Raw genomic sequence first — 15,985 nt, forward strand, 5'->3', positions numbered from 1 at the left:
AAACATTTTCCCAAAACCAGACAATTGCTTTACCTTTGGAATCAGCTGGAACCCTAACTTCATTGGACGCACTAAACAATAGTTAGTCCATTTAACCTACAGTAGCCGTCATCTTTTACTGAACAGTGTAGTTTTTCTCTCCTTCGTATACAGCACATTCAGGAAACTCTACATGTTCATTTTTTCAATGATTAATTTCTTGCTCCAGTCTTTCTTCCAATATTTCCCCCCTATTTTTCATTTAGAAAAGCAGATTGTGATATAGGTATAGCACGATAACAGGACCTCCTGGCCCAATGAACCTGTGCCGCCATATTGCACTCATATGACCAACTAACCTACTAACCCATATGCCTTTGGCGTGTGGGAAGAAACTCAGGCTGTCAAGTGGAGAATAGCAGTGGAACTGAACCCTGGCTGCTGATGCTGTAATAGTGTTACACTAACCATTTATTCACCAATAACCTTGCTGACGCTAAGTTTTGATTTCACCAGGATCACTTAACTCTGGCCCTCAACAGAGCCCTTCCCCTGGACCACAGAGCCGATTTGCTAAAGTGAGGTGAGAGTGACTGCTGTTGACATTAAGGAAGCCTTTGACTGAATCAGAGACTCTGGCAAAACTGAAGCTGGTGGGCATTTAAGGAAAAGTACCCCGGGGTGGTTGCAGTTACGCTTTGCACAAAGGAAGATAGTAGGCATTGGAGCTCAATCATTCCAGATTAAGGACATCACTGCAGAAGCTTCTTCAGGCAATGTTCAAGAACCATTCACCTTCAACTGCTTCGTAAGTGATCTTACATTTATCATAAGGTCTCCAACTGACCTTGGCATTCAACAGAATTACTACAACTGACGCCACCACCACCAACACACTTGGTAGATTGCCTTGGACTAGAATGGTTCCATGAGCAGGTCAGAGGCTATGTATTGTGAACTGAATGATCCCATAGCCTTTTCCCCATCTACAAGGCAAGTTGAGGTTACAATGGGATACTCTCAACACGTCTGTATTGGTGCTGCTCCATGTGCTCTCAGGGAACGCAACATCATCCAAGACAAAGCAGCCTGTTTGAATGGCACACCAACAACCATTTTAAATATTAATTTCCTCCACCACTGGCATACTGCGGCTGTAGTGTCTGCCATCTGGTTGTTCAGCACCCAAATACACAACCTGTTTTATCTAGAAAGACAAGGGCAGCAGATGAATGGGAATACCTGCATATTGCCCATTGTGACCTGGGAATGTATTGAAAGTCCTTGTTAACTGCTTAACGGGCCTATCTTCACCTGAAGGATTGCAGTGGCTCGAGAAGACAGATCACCATCTACTCTTTAGGCTGTTCTATAGGCCAAAACACAAGCGCTGGACTGACCAGCGGTTTTCAAATCGTAAAAAAAAGTTGCTTATGTTTTCAGACAGAAGTACATCAACCCATTTCTAAGTTCAATTAAATGATATCCAGAAGCAATCAAATGCCATAGGTATAGGTTTCACCTATCACATTCCAGCTTACCTCCTCCACCCTCCCTGCTTTTTATTCTGGCGTCTTCCCCCTTCCTTCTCAGTCCTGAAAAAGGGTTATGGCCAGAAACATTGGTGGTTTATTCATTTCCATGGATGCTGCCCGACCTGCTGAGTTCCTCCAGCATTTTGCGCAGGGTGCAAAGGAGTCCATTCTTTCAGTTACACTCTGACCCAAGCATTACCTAGGCAGATCAAGGACAGCCATGAATAATGGCTAGCTCCATTGCTGTATTAAAAGCATATAATCAGACTAGCAACTTGTTTTTGTGGGTAGGTAGAGCAGCTCTAAGTTGTACCTTATGAGAGAAAAAGTCTCAAATAAAAAAAATTACTCGAACACGCGGCAGATGGCACCATTCCCCGAGCAATGTGAACGCTACAGTACTACCTTTAAGCTATTATTTTTGAAGTTTTTTATGATACTTAACTAAACTAACTGAAGTTAGTCATTTGCTATGATTGTAACGTAGCAGAGTTTTTAAATTTGGAAAAAAAAAGAAGTTATAAGTGTTCTGAATGTTTTATCAGAAGAGTACGACCTCGGTGGACAGACGCAAGATAAGCATTTTTTTTTCTGTTGTAAAACCTTTGTATTCAGAATAAAATATGATTAGGGGACTAATAAATATCACATTTGCGTGCGCCTCCACAGAGAGAAATTTATTTATTTATGCTATATTGGTGTGTTTATGAAGATCTTATAAAACATGTCTTCGTCCGATCTGTTTGTTAAGCGCACGGGGGTGCGGCGGTGGGAGTGGGGGTGGAAAGGTTGTGGAGAGACATTACAGGCAGGTAATCCCAAATATTTCTGGGAGAATTGACAGTGAGTCTGGTGGAATTATACTCCACGCTTCTGTTTGGCTGGATAAGAAATATACGCAATGATAATCGTACAGTAATCTTTGAGAAGTTGTGTTACATTTCTATTTCTTCAAATGGCAGTCCGAAACTACAGTAAACGACTCGCAGGCGCCAACTGATTAGAAATTGTCCTATGGGTGGAATATCAGCGTTAACCTTCAAATCCATTGAAACCAGCCGATGGACATTTCTTTGTATGATTAACGCTGTATCTTCAAAAGAGATCGACTCATTTATAGACTCCCTTCTTAACTGTCGAGGTAGTTAAATTACAACAACCGCTAATATGAATATGTGGTTAATAACGGTAGTTCTTCAGTTCCATGACTAGCCGAGGACTAGACTTAATTGGACTTAATTAATTTTACCTTCAATCCAGAAGTTTGGCGAGAAAAAAAGTGTCAAACTAAAACGTGAGGAAGAAAATCAGGAACTTCTGCAACCATGGAACACCCCGTGTAGACAAGGAAACACCAGACTTCCTCCCCACAGATACTGCTCGGGCTTACATGTCTTTCCAGCATTTTCGCATGTCCAGTATCCGCAGTTTTTCATCCTGCTGTTCAAGTGGAAGGAAGTTCTAGGACTTGTCTGTTACATACACAACAGACATGTACTGCATAATTATCATGGGTAAAGTTGCATGAACTCCGTAAAGAGATTACTTATCTTCAACCATCACTTCAACATTCACACTCTCTCGTACCACTGCCGCACGCTTGTGGTCGAGTCACTTAATAATTTTAAATAGCCATGTCTGTAGCCTCAACAATAGTAAAACACAGCGAATATTGCAAATATGAAATGGAAACAAAAGGATGCTGGTCAGTCAACCTTTGCGCAAAGTCTCAGACCAAGACGTGCTGTGGCTAAATTTGATACGTTTTATTGCGGCGATAAATCATGAATGTATTAATAATAATAATCAGGTTTGTAAATATTTACTATATTCATATAAAATGATTAAAAGTATGCAGTTCTTAGATAAAATTAAATGGGAACACTGACAACAAATGAAGCCTTATAATCCAGTAAAATAAAAATGGAACTATAATTAGACAAGGCCGGGGAATGGGGCTGAGGAGGGGAAAGGGATGAGCCATGATTGAATGGCGGGGTAGGCTCGACAGGTCAAATGGCCTAATTCTGTTTTTATGTCTTATGGTCTTATAATTACGAAGTTTTCAAAATCAATAGGAACTGAGTACACCTCTGACGTAATAGTGACATCAATGATTAGGTCGGAGAGATTTGTTTATGAATCAAAAGGCAAAAGGAAAATCCACCTGAAATAACGTCGATAAGTTCAAATGTTAAATACCTAGTCTATAAGAATAATGCCAGGTGTGGAAACTCGGTGGTTAAGCACATATAAATTACATGTTCGGATTTACAATGTCAAAATACACTACTTAATGACTCAGTACATGTGGTCTTTATATTGCACGGCTGTTCCTAAAACTACCGAAACACTTAATTGAAGTTATTTTTTTTAGTTTCGCAATGTTGATTTATGAACATTAATTGCCCAATACGAGTAAAGTTGCAATGTAGTGACTGAAGGATGTATAATTCTAAATTCACGGAACTCAATTTGCAGCTTAAAAGCTCCAAAGGGATTTACAGCACAATTAAACCTTCTTACAAAAATAAGGCCAGCTCTGACCTAGCTGGATTCTGCATCTGCTTCGTGTTGTTAGGATCTTTAATAACTTGAATCAAGGTTGGGGATCTGGTCTCTGGAATTACGTGGAGCGATGGTTTACCTGTAGCTGAGAATATTCGCAACAAGGAAGGTTTGAGTTCTATTTACGTCACTCACCTGACAGTATAATCACCCTCTGAGCGGCTCTTAAGCCCCGCCTCCTCCCCACCCTCGCTCCTGTTCAATTGGTTCGCTGGTCAGATAGGGCGTGATGAACCAGCGTCGATCATAGAATGGCGCTGCACCATTGGTTAGGAGCTGCTTGCTATCCCGCCCCCTCCCCGCAGACACGGTACTTCCGCCTGTGGAACAAACGGACTAATCAACATGGCGATGGGCTGTCAGTGGTCGCGTCGAGCGAGTCAGAGTTCCTTCCAGATGTCAGTGGTGAGGTTCGGCACAGAGCGAGCACGTCCTGAAGGCCAATAAAACCACATTTGATATTTTCAGCGGCGGCGTTAGGCAGTGAAGCGGACTTTGCTGCACTATGTCTCTACTTTGTGTGAGAGGTGAGTGTTGCTAAGGGGTGTGTTAAGAGTGGGGGCTGAGAGGCCTGGGGCAAAGGTTGTTGCCCACTGTGCCATCACTTCATTCAAAGTCACCGGCTGCACATATCCCGATCCCAGTGATAGGACTGAAAATAAGTCTTCATATCCCTATTCTGGTTGACTAAGTAAGCAGACTTGTTGCTGGTTTGAAGAACCTCTTTCGCAATCATTACAAAATTAACTATTTTTTTCTCATCGGCGGCATTGACTGTGTCAGTTGGGTAACTTGTTGCAGTTTTCGTGGAAATTTGCCCATTCTCGCAGTTACTGTCGCTCCACTCCGGCTTTTCACGTATCGGGAATGATTAAAATGCTAAATACTGTGTCATCCACGGAACTTTTCGCTTCACAGTTGAAATCTGTAAAATAATCATTTTGAATTTAGTTTTCAAGAACTATTATGGATACGCTGTGGTAAAATACTAAAGCTCGCCCGCTTTCACCGACAAGTGCAATGATTAATTCTGTTCCCATGATATGGTAATCGGTTTAAAGCCTCCCATGGAGGGCGGCTGTCACTGCAGGTCAATGGATGCAATATTCTGTAACGTGGTATAAAATGTATTTTTATTTTGGGTTGTTGATATAGTAAAATCGTTTGTGGAGCTGGTTGACAGCGCAATCGAGTCTCGCTCTAATGGTACTAGCTGATTACTCCGACTATCGTTTGACATTTATGAACTTTTTAATACTAATTAAAATATTTACTGCGTGCTTTAGACACCCTGCACCGAGCTTTGGGTCTCTTTGCTTTGGTCGTTTGTAAACGTTGATAACTTTGCTGATAACTTTGTAGGTAGAAACTCGTGATCAACGTTATCACTCGAAATATTGAGTGTGATCCCTATTATTCGGCACTTTACCGACTTCTATCATAGGTGTCAGATTTGTTTAAAACAGCACATTAAGAATTGCTTTAACTTTGAACGAATGAACTCGATCGATGATGGGGAGCAGGTGCATCTCGGATTTTAGGGCGGTTTTATTCACCGTTTTACTATAATGCCTACCACTCTAAATACTTCATTTGCATTTTCTGTGACATTACACTTTAAATAATATTCTATTTATTCAAAGTTCACTGCAGAAATCCCATCTTTTAAAATCCGATTTTCCAATAGTATAACATTGACGTTAAAGGCTACGTATTTTGCAAATATTAATGGACGTTAGATACGTACTCCAGAAATCTGAAAGAGTGGGAGGTATTTGTCACTTCTGTCACCAGCTCCAGATGGTGAACAATGTCGGCGACCCTCCCCCGGATTTTGCCGTTTTGTCTTAACGAGGGAGCTTAAGGTTGACTAAACACTGATTTAAAGGAAAGTAATTTCGAAAGTGCGGGGATTTTGCTATCCCCTACACCATTAAAATTTTGTCTATATTTGCGTTAGCTGATCGTTATCTGAAGAATTTTAACCGAGAAAATTCTCGGCTTCTACAGTTATATTAAAAGCAAGAGGATAGTGAGGGATAAAATTGGTCCCTTAGAGAATCAGGGTGGTCAGCTATGTGTGGAGCCGAGGGAGATGGGAGAGATTTTGAACGATTTCTTCTCTTCGGTATTCACTAAGGAGAAGGATATCGAATGGTGTAAGGTGTGGGAAACTAGTAAGGAAGTTATGGAACCTATGACAATTAAAGAGGTGGAAGTACTGGCGCTTTTAAGAAATTTAAAAGTGGATAAATCTCCGGGTCCTGACCGGATATTCCCCAGGACCTTGAGGGAAGTTTGTGTAGAGATAGCAGGAGCTCTGACGGAGATCTTTCAGATGTCATTAGAAACAGGGATTGTGCCGGAGGATTGGCGTATTGCTCATGTGGTTCCATTGTTTAAAAAGGGTTCTAGAAGTAAGCCTGGCAATTATAGACCTGTCAGTTTGACATCAGTGGTGGGTAAATTAATGGAAAGTATTCTTAGAGATAGTATTTATAATTATCTGGATAGACAGGATCTGATTAGGAGTAGCCAGCATGGATTTGTGCGTGGAAGGTCATGTTTGACAAACCTTATTGAATTTTTTGAAGTAGTTACGAGGAATGTTGACGAGGGTAAGGCAGTGGATGTAGTCTATATGGACTTCAGCAAGGCCTTTGACAAAGTTCCACATGGAAGGTTAGTTAAGAAGGTTCAGTCGTTAGGTATTAGTGCTGGAGTAATAAAATGGATTCAACAGTGGCTAGATGGGAGATGCCAGAGAGTAGTGGTGGATAATTGTTTATCGGGATGGAGGCCGGTGACTAGCGGGGTGCCTCAGGGATCTGTTTTGGGCCCAATGTTGTTTGTAATATACATAAATGATCTGGATGATGGGGTGGTAAATTGGATTAGTAAGTATGCTGATGATACTAAGGTAGGAGGTGTTGTGGATAATGAGGTGGGTTTTCAAAGCTTGCAGGGAGATTTATGCCGGTTAGAAGAATGGGCTGAACGTTGGCAGATGGAGTTTAATGCTGAGAAGTGTGAGGTTCTACATTTTGGCAGGAATAATCCAAATAGAACATACAGGGTAAATGGTAGGGCATTGAGGAATGCAGTGGAACAGAGAGATCTAGGAATAACAGTGCATAGTTCCCTGAAGGTGGAGTCTCATGTAGATAGGGTGGTGAAGAAGGCTTTTGGAACGCTGGCCTTTATAAATCAGAGCATTGAGTACAGAAGTTGGGATGTAATGTTAAAATTGTACAAGGCATTGGTAAGGCCAAATTTGGAATATTGTGTACAGTTCTGGTCACCGAATTATAGGAAAGATATCAATAAATTAGAGAGAGTGCAGAGACGATTTACTAGGATGTTACCAGGGTTTCAGCACTTAAGTTACAGAGAAAGGTTGAACAAGTTAGGTCTCTATTCATTTGGAGCGTAGAAGGTTGAGGGGGGATTTGATCGAGGTATTTAAAATGTTGAGAGGGATAGATAGAGTTGACGTGAATAGGCTGTTTCCATTGAGAGTAGGGGAGATTCAAACGAGAGGACATGATTTGAGAGTTAGGGGGCAAAAGTTTAAGGGAAACACGAGGGGGTATTTCTTTACTCAGAGAGTGATAGCTGTGTGGAATGAGCTTCCTGTAGAAGTAGTAGAGGCCAGATCAGTTGTGTCATTTAAGGTAAAATTGGATAGGTATATGGATAGGAAAGGAGTGGAGGGTTATGGGCTGAGTGCGGGTAGGTGGGACTAGGTGAGATTAAGAGTTCGGCACGGACTAGGAGGGCCGGAATGGCCTGTTTCCGTGCTGTGATTGTTATATGGTTATATGGTTAAAGAATTTAGTGATTTTTGTTTTCGCACGCACCCCACTTCTTGCACTAATTCGTAAGCGTTACGGTGCGGTTATAAAACTCGTGGATTTGTTAGCATCGTATTCATAAAATCGGCATAACTATAGTTTGTCTCACAACTAACAAAAAAACTAGAAAAAAGCTGATCTTGCATTCCACCAGCTTTATAGTGGCAATTCAGTGTAATGTTAAGTGTCACAGTGCTAAGAACGATTTCTCTGGTTATTGGAGTGAGAGATTGAGGCGCAGATCTCCAGATAAGCAATTATGTGAAAGTGCTGCTGAAAGCTAATCCAGAATGCTAACAGTTTGTCTTGGTAGGATTGTGACCCAAACTCTGAAGGGAAGTCTTCTTCTTCTTCCCCCCATTAATTGTATTTGGATTGTGCTGTAAGTTCTGGTGATAATTGATGTCATGTATTTAAATTTCAGCCCTGAAGTGTAAAAGACATAGGCCAAAGAAGAGAAGAAACATCTATCTAAAAGCTATAATCAAAGGGCTGGATTTTCAGGATTCTCTTAAGTAGTGGAGAATAGAGCTACTTGTGGAGTTAATTCTAGAACGTGGCTCATAGATGGGCTAAGTAGAATAGACAATGGTTGAGCCCTGAAGGGAACAAACCCAGGTCAGAGTCACAAAATGGAATGCTTGAATGGAAGTGTCACAGGTATTTTAGTTGTAGGGAGGATTGTGCTTTAAGCATATCCAGTTGTTAAAATAGGTGACCAGAAATGTCTGTGTGAGTGGAACTGTTAGGCAACCAAGACTATACAGGAAAGGTCATAGACAGCAGTGTGTTAGAAACTTTCACAGTAAAAGAAGTGTTTGAGACTGCAGGGAACAAGGCAAAAACAGTTTTCTATGGGCTAATATACAAACAGAAGATGAAGTTGGGTATTGTTGCAGACCTAGACTTCATGATTGAGAATAAAAAATAAAATATTCAGGTTAGAATGGAAAGACTGAAAGCTGTGACAGTTACAATGCAAAATGAGACAGTGTCATTAAATGGAATTACTGATAAGGACATTGTATTTGTAAGGGAAGCTAATGAAATATGCTATAGTGCTCTCAGTTCTTAGAAAAATGGGTTCCTGATTTTGTACTTTACCACTCAGATGCAGAAGATCACATTAAAAATTATATGTCTTTCTGTTCTGGCATATTATAGGAGTGAAGGTGACCTAACATCAACTGTTTGATTACCACTGGTTAGCTATTTGAGCTTTCTGTCATGCTGAAATTGGATGGGGATTTGGCTAATGGACAATTTGAATACAGTTTTAGGATGAATTGGCTTATCTGTTCCCTCAGCCATTATCTTTGAATGGCATAAAGGAAAGTGTATATGTCTGCCATTCTTAAATGGTCTGGCTTACATGTTCGGTGAATTCCTTTTGCACATATTCTAATATACAAATGTCTTTCCTGTAGTGGGGAGATTGGAACTGAAAGCAATAGGGATAGTAGACAATAAGGAAATGTGTGGAGATCGGAACTGTAAGCAGCAGGAATAGAAGACAATAAGGAAGTGTGAGGGAGATGGGAGCTGTAAACAATAGGGATAGTAGACAGTAAGGAAGTGTGGGGCGATGGGAACTGTGAACAGTAGGGATAGTAGACCGTAAGGGAGTATGGGAGATTGGAACTGTAAACAATAGTGATAGTAGACAGTAAGGAAGTGTGGGAGATCAGAACTGTAAACAATAGGGATAGTAGACAGTAAGGAAGTGTGGGGGAGATGGGATCTGTAAACAATAGGGATAGTAGTAAGGAAGTGTGTGGGAGATGGGAACTGTAAACAATAGGGATAGTAGACAGTAAGGAAGTGTGGGAAGACTCAAACTGTGAACAATAGGGATAGTAGACAGTAAGGAAGTGTGGGGGAGATGGGAACTGTAAACAATAAGGATAATAGACAGTAAGGAAGTGTGGGGGAGATGGGAACTGTAAACAAAAGGGATTGTAGATAGTAAGGAAGTGTGGGGGAGATGGGAACTGTAAACAATAGGGATAGTAGACAGTAAGGAAGTGTGGGGGAGATGGGAACTGTAAACAATAGGGATAGTAGACAGTAAGGAAGTGTGGGAGATCGGAACTGTAAACAATAGGAATAGTAGACAGTAAGGAAGTGTGGGGGAGATGGGATCTGTAAACAATAGGGATAGTAGACAGTAAGGAAGTGTGGGAAGACTCAAACTGTGAACAATAGGGATAGTAGACAGTAAGGAAGTGTGGGAAGACTGGAACTGTAAACAATAAGGATAGTAGACAGTAAGGAAGTGTGGGGGAGATGGGATCTGTAAACAATAGGGATAGTAGACAGTAAGGAAGTGTGGGGGAGATGGGAACTGTAAACAATAAGGATAGTAGACAGTAAGGAAGTGGGGGAGATTGTAACTGTAAACAATAGGGATAGTAGACAGTAAGGAAGTGTGGGAAGACTGGAACTGTGAACAATAGGGATAGTAGACAGTAAGGAAGTGTGGGAGATGGGAACTGTAAACAATAGGGATAGTAGACAGTAAGGAAGTGTGGGAAGACTCAAACTGTGAACAATAGGGATAGTAGACAGTAAGGAAGTGTGGGGGAGATGGGAACTGTAAACAATAGGGATAGTAAACAGTAAGGAAGTGTGGGAGATGGGAACTGTAAACAATAGGGATAGTAGACAGTAAGGAAGTATGGGGGAGATGGGATCTGTAAACAATAGGGATAGTAGACAGTAAGGAAGTGTGGGGGAGATGGGAACTGTAAACAGTAGGTATTGTGGACCGTAAGGGAGTGTGGGAGATGGGAACTGTAACCAATAGGGATAGTAGACAGTAAAGAGAGTTGCAAAGAAAAAAATACCTACATTGTTCAGTTGGGCAGAGCAGGGGCAAATTAAATTTAATCACAGACAAGTGTGAGATGTATGTGTTTAAATAAATAATTAGTAAATATTGCAGGTGAGTCGCAGACACGGGCCTCCTCATAAGATAATTACATATTAGCAACAATATAGACTTGACAAAAATGAAGAGAAGAGTGGGGAAGCTACACATATTCAGACAATATAAATACAAGTGAGATGCTGGAAATCCTGAAGAAGGGTCTCGGTTGGAAATGTCGACTGTTTATTCATTTCCGTTGATGCTGCCTGGCCTACTGAGTTCATCCAGGATTTTGTATGTGTGTTGCTTTATATTTAGAAAAGATGGGGAAGAGGATGAACCTACCTTTTGTTATCAAATATACTATGCAAGAATGAGATAATTTATTTGAAGGAGAATCTGGGTGGAATCACAGAATAGTAGAAGAACTGTCATACTGCTAACTGTACATTATTAGCCACAAAATACTGAGAAGGCATAGAGGAGTAATTTGCAGAAAGGTTTAAGAATTTAGAGAAATAGTAATGGTGGACTTGAATTATTTGTCGTGTGGGAAAATAAAAAAGGGAAAATTACTGAAATGGGCATAAGAACACTTTTTATTTTGATCAGCCTGTTTCCAGCCCAATCAGGAAACATGAATAGTGGATCTGTTTTTTGGAATAAGTGCATAATCTGGCATGCACAGTTAGTGTATGAAAGCAGATCTAATAGAGCAAGTTTAAAAAAAAGTTTAAAACATTGAAATGTAAGTATTTGCAGGGATACAGGGAATGTGCTGGAGAGCAGAATTGATTCAATAGTTCTTAAGAGCAAGCATGGTGGATTTCTGAAACTACTTTTATAAAGATTGTCAAAAATCTTTGTTTAAAAAATTGTCATAGTTTTGAGATTATAAATTTGGAAGGTAGAACTAGTGTCATTGAAACATACAGAATAAGTACAAGTTGTGTTATTAAAATGTGTCCTCATGGTACTAATGATACATACTAACATAGGATCATAGGTAATTGTTTTATCTATTCTAATAGCATTTTTATAGCAATTTATACAATGTACTTTGGTGATTAGTAAATGCTCTAGAGTCAGTTGTATAATGCTCTACTGTATAGAGTCAGTTATGCAATATTGTGCACTGGATTTCATTAACATCAAGATACTAAACTATATTAAAAATAGTTTAATATCTTGATGTGCATTTTGCATTAAAATAGAAATGTGTGTTCTATTTTTTGTAGAAAAAATACAAAAAATCTTTTGTATTGACTTTATTGGATCAATTAAGAAAATACTTTTTTAAATTAATACAGGAATGATACGGGATGTTGCTTCCTAACACGTTTTAATGCCTGCGTATTGAATTTTAGAAATAGTGACGTAAGCTCCTTAAGTGTACGGTTATGGAAATTTTGGAATTGGTTCTTCCTTTCTAACACTGCATACTTTAGTCTCGACCAGATTGGATTCACAGCTGTGGCTGATATTCACAGTTGGGTTTCCTCTCTAGCTGCAAGTTTTCCATCTTGTCAAAGCTGTTGGATGCTACCCCAGGTGGCTGTTGAAATGCTTAGATTTTGTAATATAGAAAACAGGGCAGTAGCTCACCTTGGTAGTGGTTCAGCAGACTTCTTACCAGTGGATCCAAGTGCAGCACTGGTGAAGCCTAGTTATCATTGTTATCATCTAAGCAATTTGCTAGGGTCTCTAATAGTCTATTAAAATAATTTAACTCATTTAAAAAAAACTGTCACTTAAATCACCTTTTGAACAATAGAACTATTAAGAAATTGAATGAAAGGTTTCCTTTCTTTCTTTAAAAAAATGCCTTGCAGGTATATCAGGTTAAATTCAATAGGTAAAATTAGTTTAGGTTGATATGTGATTTTAAAAAAAATCAGCAAGCACAGGGTACACTCAGTAAATCAGACAGCGCTTTGAGAGAGAAGCCGTTAATATTTCGGGTCAATGGTCCACCTACTGAATTTCCATCTGAAATACTAAGATGCTGACTGATTCGCTGAGTACTCTATTATTGTTTTTGTTTCATATTTGAAGCACCTTTTTAACTTTTCTAATCTTAAAATGATAACCGGATTTTAAACTTGCACAGTGACAAGGACATTAAGCTGTGTTTTCATGTCTGTGGAAAGAAATGAAGATATTACTTTTGGAGATCAATGTTAGGGTTTTTTTTACTCCTGTAGGGATGTGTTTGTGTGGATAGCAACAGCATTTGTCTGCTCTCTCCAGTATCCAATGAAGACATGTTACTTTCTGTGTAGACTAGGGCATGAAAAGTGAAAACTTCCTTTTCATTTGCAGAACCATGCCTCAAAAGTGAGAAGTACAAATATGCCACATCAGATGGGGAAAAAAGATGTTGAAAATCCTGAATGGAAAAACAAAAAATTCTGGAATTCCTCAGTAAGTCAGGCAGCATTTGTGAAAAGAGAAGCTTAGCTGAACTTTCAGGATGAAGACCCTTAATCAGAACTGGAAAGAGAAAAGACAAGCTAATTTAGATTTGCAGAGGGGTGGGGAGTGTTGGAAAGGTCAAAAGGATTATCTGTGATAGGATAAGGCTAGAATTACTGTGGGACAAAAAGTGAAAACTAAGGCATCCAATATATGGATTAAAGGAGGCAATGTTTTTCTTGTGTGAGAGAGAATCTGAAAAGAGAACATAACTGCTCTGACTTGGCAATTGGGGAGTGAGGACAGAAAGAAAAGCACAAAAGTTTCGAAAGGCAAAGTTGCAGGGCATGTTTAGCCAGTTACGCTGTGCTAGTGGAGAGAGAAGAAATCAAGCCTGTATCACAGATGGTCAGGTTACTTCTGATATGGACAGAGAAAGTGAGTTATCTGACGTTATTGAAAAAGTTGATATGGAGTAGGGAAGGTTCTACTGTGTTACAACAAAGACGAGGTGTTGCTCTGAGTGCTTGTATTGGTCAGAAAATGAATTGAGATGGCTCAGCTTTTGTGTCCAAAAGCTCTGAATTTTTCAAGTTTCATATTCAGCAAGGAGAGGCTGATGAAAGGAGAAGATTGCAGTCAATCGGATGAGTTGCATTGTAAAAGGTGGACAAAATCAAAAAGGATGAAACGGGACTGAATGTGTTATATTTGAATGTGCGTGGTATATGGAATAAGGTAGATAAATGTGGAGCACAGTTACAGATTGGCATGTATGACATTGTGGACATCACTGAATTATGTCTGACAGACAGACAGACATACTTTATTGATCCCGCGGGAAATTGGGTTTCGTTACAGCCGCACCAACCAAAAATAGTGAAGAAATATAGCAATATAAAACCATAAATAATTAAATAATAAGTTAATCATGCCAAGTGGAAATAAGTCCAGGACCAGCCTATTGGCTCAGGGTGTCTGACACTCAGAGGGAGGAGTTGTAAAGTTTGATGGCCACAGGTAGGAATGACTTCCTATGATGCTCAGTGTTACATCTCAGTGGAATGAGTCTGAAAGAAGATAATAGCTGGGAGCTTACTTAAAGTCCTACACGTTGTATAGAAAAGGAAGGTAGGGGGCTGGCGTGGCTCTTTTGATTTATAAAAAATGAAATCAAATTATTAGAAAGAGGTGACATAGAGTCAGAAGGTGTTGAATTGTTGAGAGTAGAGCTAAGGAACTGCAATCGTAATTTGATGAGAGTAAATATGTGGTCTACAAATCATGAAGGGAAATAGAAAATGCAAGCCAAAAAGGTAATGTTACAATAATCACGGGGGATTTCAATATGATGGTAGATTGGGAAAATCAGGTAGGTGCTGGATCCCAAGAGAGGGGATTTCTGGAATACATATGAAATTGTTTTTTGAGCAGCTCATGGTTGAGTCTAATAAAGGATCAGCTATTCTGGACTGGGTGTTGTGCACTGAACTGGACTTGATTAAAGAGTTTATGGTAAAAGAACCCTTAGGGACTGTGTTAGAACTCACCCTGCAATTTGAGAAGGAGAAACTAAGTATCTGTATTACAGTGGAGTAAAAGGAATTACACAGGCATGAAAGAGGAGCTGACCAAAATTAATTGGAAAAGAACACTGGCAAGAATGATGGCAGAGCAGCAATGACTGTAATTTCAGGGAGCAACTCTGAAGGCACAGGATATATACATCCCAAAGGGGAAGAAGTATTCTAAATGGAGAGTGACATAACTGTGGCTGATGAGAAGTCAAAGCCAACAGAAAAGCCAAAGAGAGAGCATATAATAGAGGAAAAAGTAGTGGGAAGTTAGAGGATTGGATGGTTTTAAAAGCTAAAAGTCATTAAGAAGGAAAAGATGGAATATGAATGTAAGCTAGCCAGTAATATTAAAAAGTCTACCAAAAGTAGCTTCAGATACATGAAGTGTAAAAGCGAGGTGAGAGTGGATATTGGACCACTGGAAAATGATGCTGGAGAGGTTATAATGGGGGACAAGGAAATGGTGGACAAATTGAATAAGTAATTTGTATCAGTCGTCGCTGTGGAAGACACTAGCATTATGCTGGAAGTTTAAGTATGTCAGGGAGAAGAAGTGTGTGAAGTTGCCATTATTAGGGAGAAGATTCTTGGGAAACTGAAAGGTCTGAAGGTAGATAAATCACCTGGGCCAGATGATATACAACCCAGGGTTCTGGAAGAGGTGGCTGAAAAGATTGTGAAGGCATTAATAATGATCTTGCAAGAATCAATTGATTGTGGCATGGTTCTGGAAGAATGGATAATTGCAAATGTCGCTCCACTCTTCAAGAAAGGAAAGAGACAGGATATTATAGGCCAGTTAGTCTGACCTCAGTGGTTGGGAAGATTTTTCAGTTGATTATTAAGGATGTGGTTTCAGGATACTCAGAGGCACATGATAAAGTAGGCCAACGTCAGCATGGTTTCCTCAAGGGAAAATATTGCCTTGCAAATCTTTTGGTATTCTTTGAAGAAATAACAGAACAGGAGAGACAAAGGAGAATTGATGGATGTTGTGTATTTGGACTTTCAGAAGGAATTTGACAAGGTGCCACACATGAAGCTGTTTAACAGATTTAGAACACATGGTATTACAGGAAAGATATTAGCATGGATAAAGTAGTGACTGCTTAGCAGGAGGCAAAGAGTGGGAATAAAAGAAGCCTTTTCTGGTTGGCTGCCCATGACTAGCAGTGTTCCACAGGGTCT

At 39.8% G+C, this 15,985-nt stretch overlaps 1 protein-coding gene across 5 annotated transcripts in view; it reads left to right on the forward strand.

The window, feature by feature from the left end:
- Positions 1-4,413: 4,413 nt before the first annotated feature.
- The window catches only part of LOC140737748 (protein unc-13 homolog B-like), a 464,929-nt gene continuing 453,357 nt past the window's right edge, over positions 4,414-15,985 (forward strand). For all 5 annotated transcript variants that reach the window (XM_073064362.1, XM_073064363.1, XM_073064365.1 and 2 more), the window contains exon 1: positions 4,414-4,609. In XM_073064362.1, the coding sequence (XP_072920463.1) occupies positions 4,588-4,609 (22 nt within the window). In that variant the 5' untranslated portion in view covers positions 4,414-4,587. The remainder of the gene's footprint in view (positions 4,610-15,985) is intronic.

Source organism: Hemitrygon akajei, chromosome 13 (genome assembly GCF_048418815.1).
Source record: "Hemitrygon akajei chromosome 13, sHemAka1.3, whole genome shotgun sequence".
In the NCBI taxonomy this organism is placed as follows: domain Eukaryota; kingdom Metazoa; phylum Chordata; class Chondrichthyes; order Myliobatiformes; family Dasyatidae; genus Hemitrygon; species Hemitrygon akajei.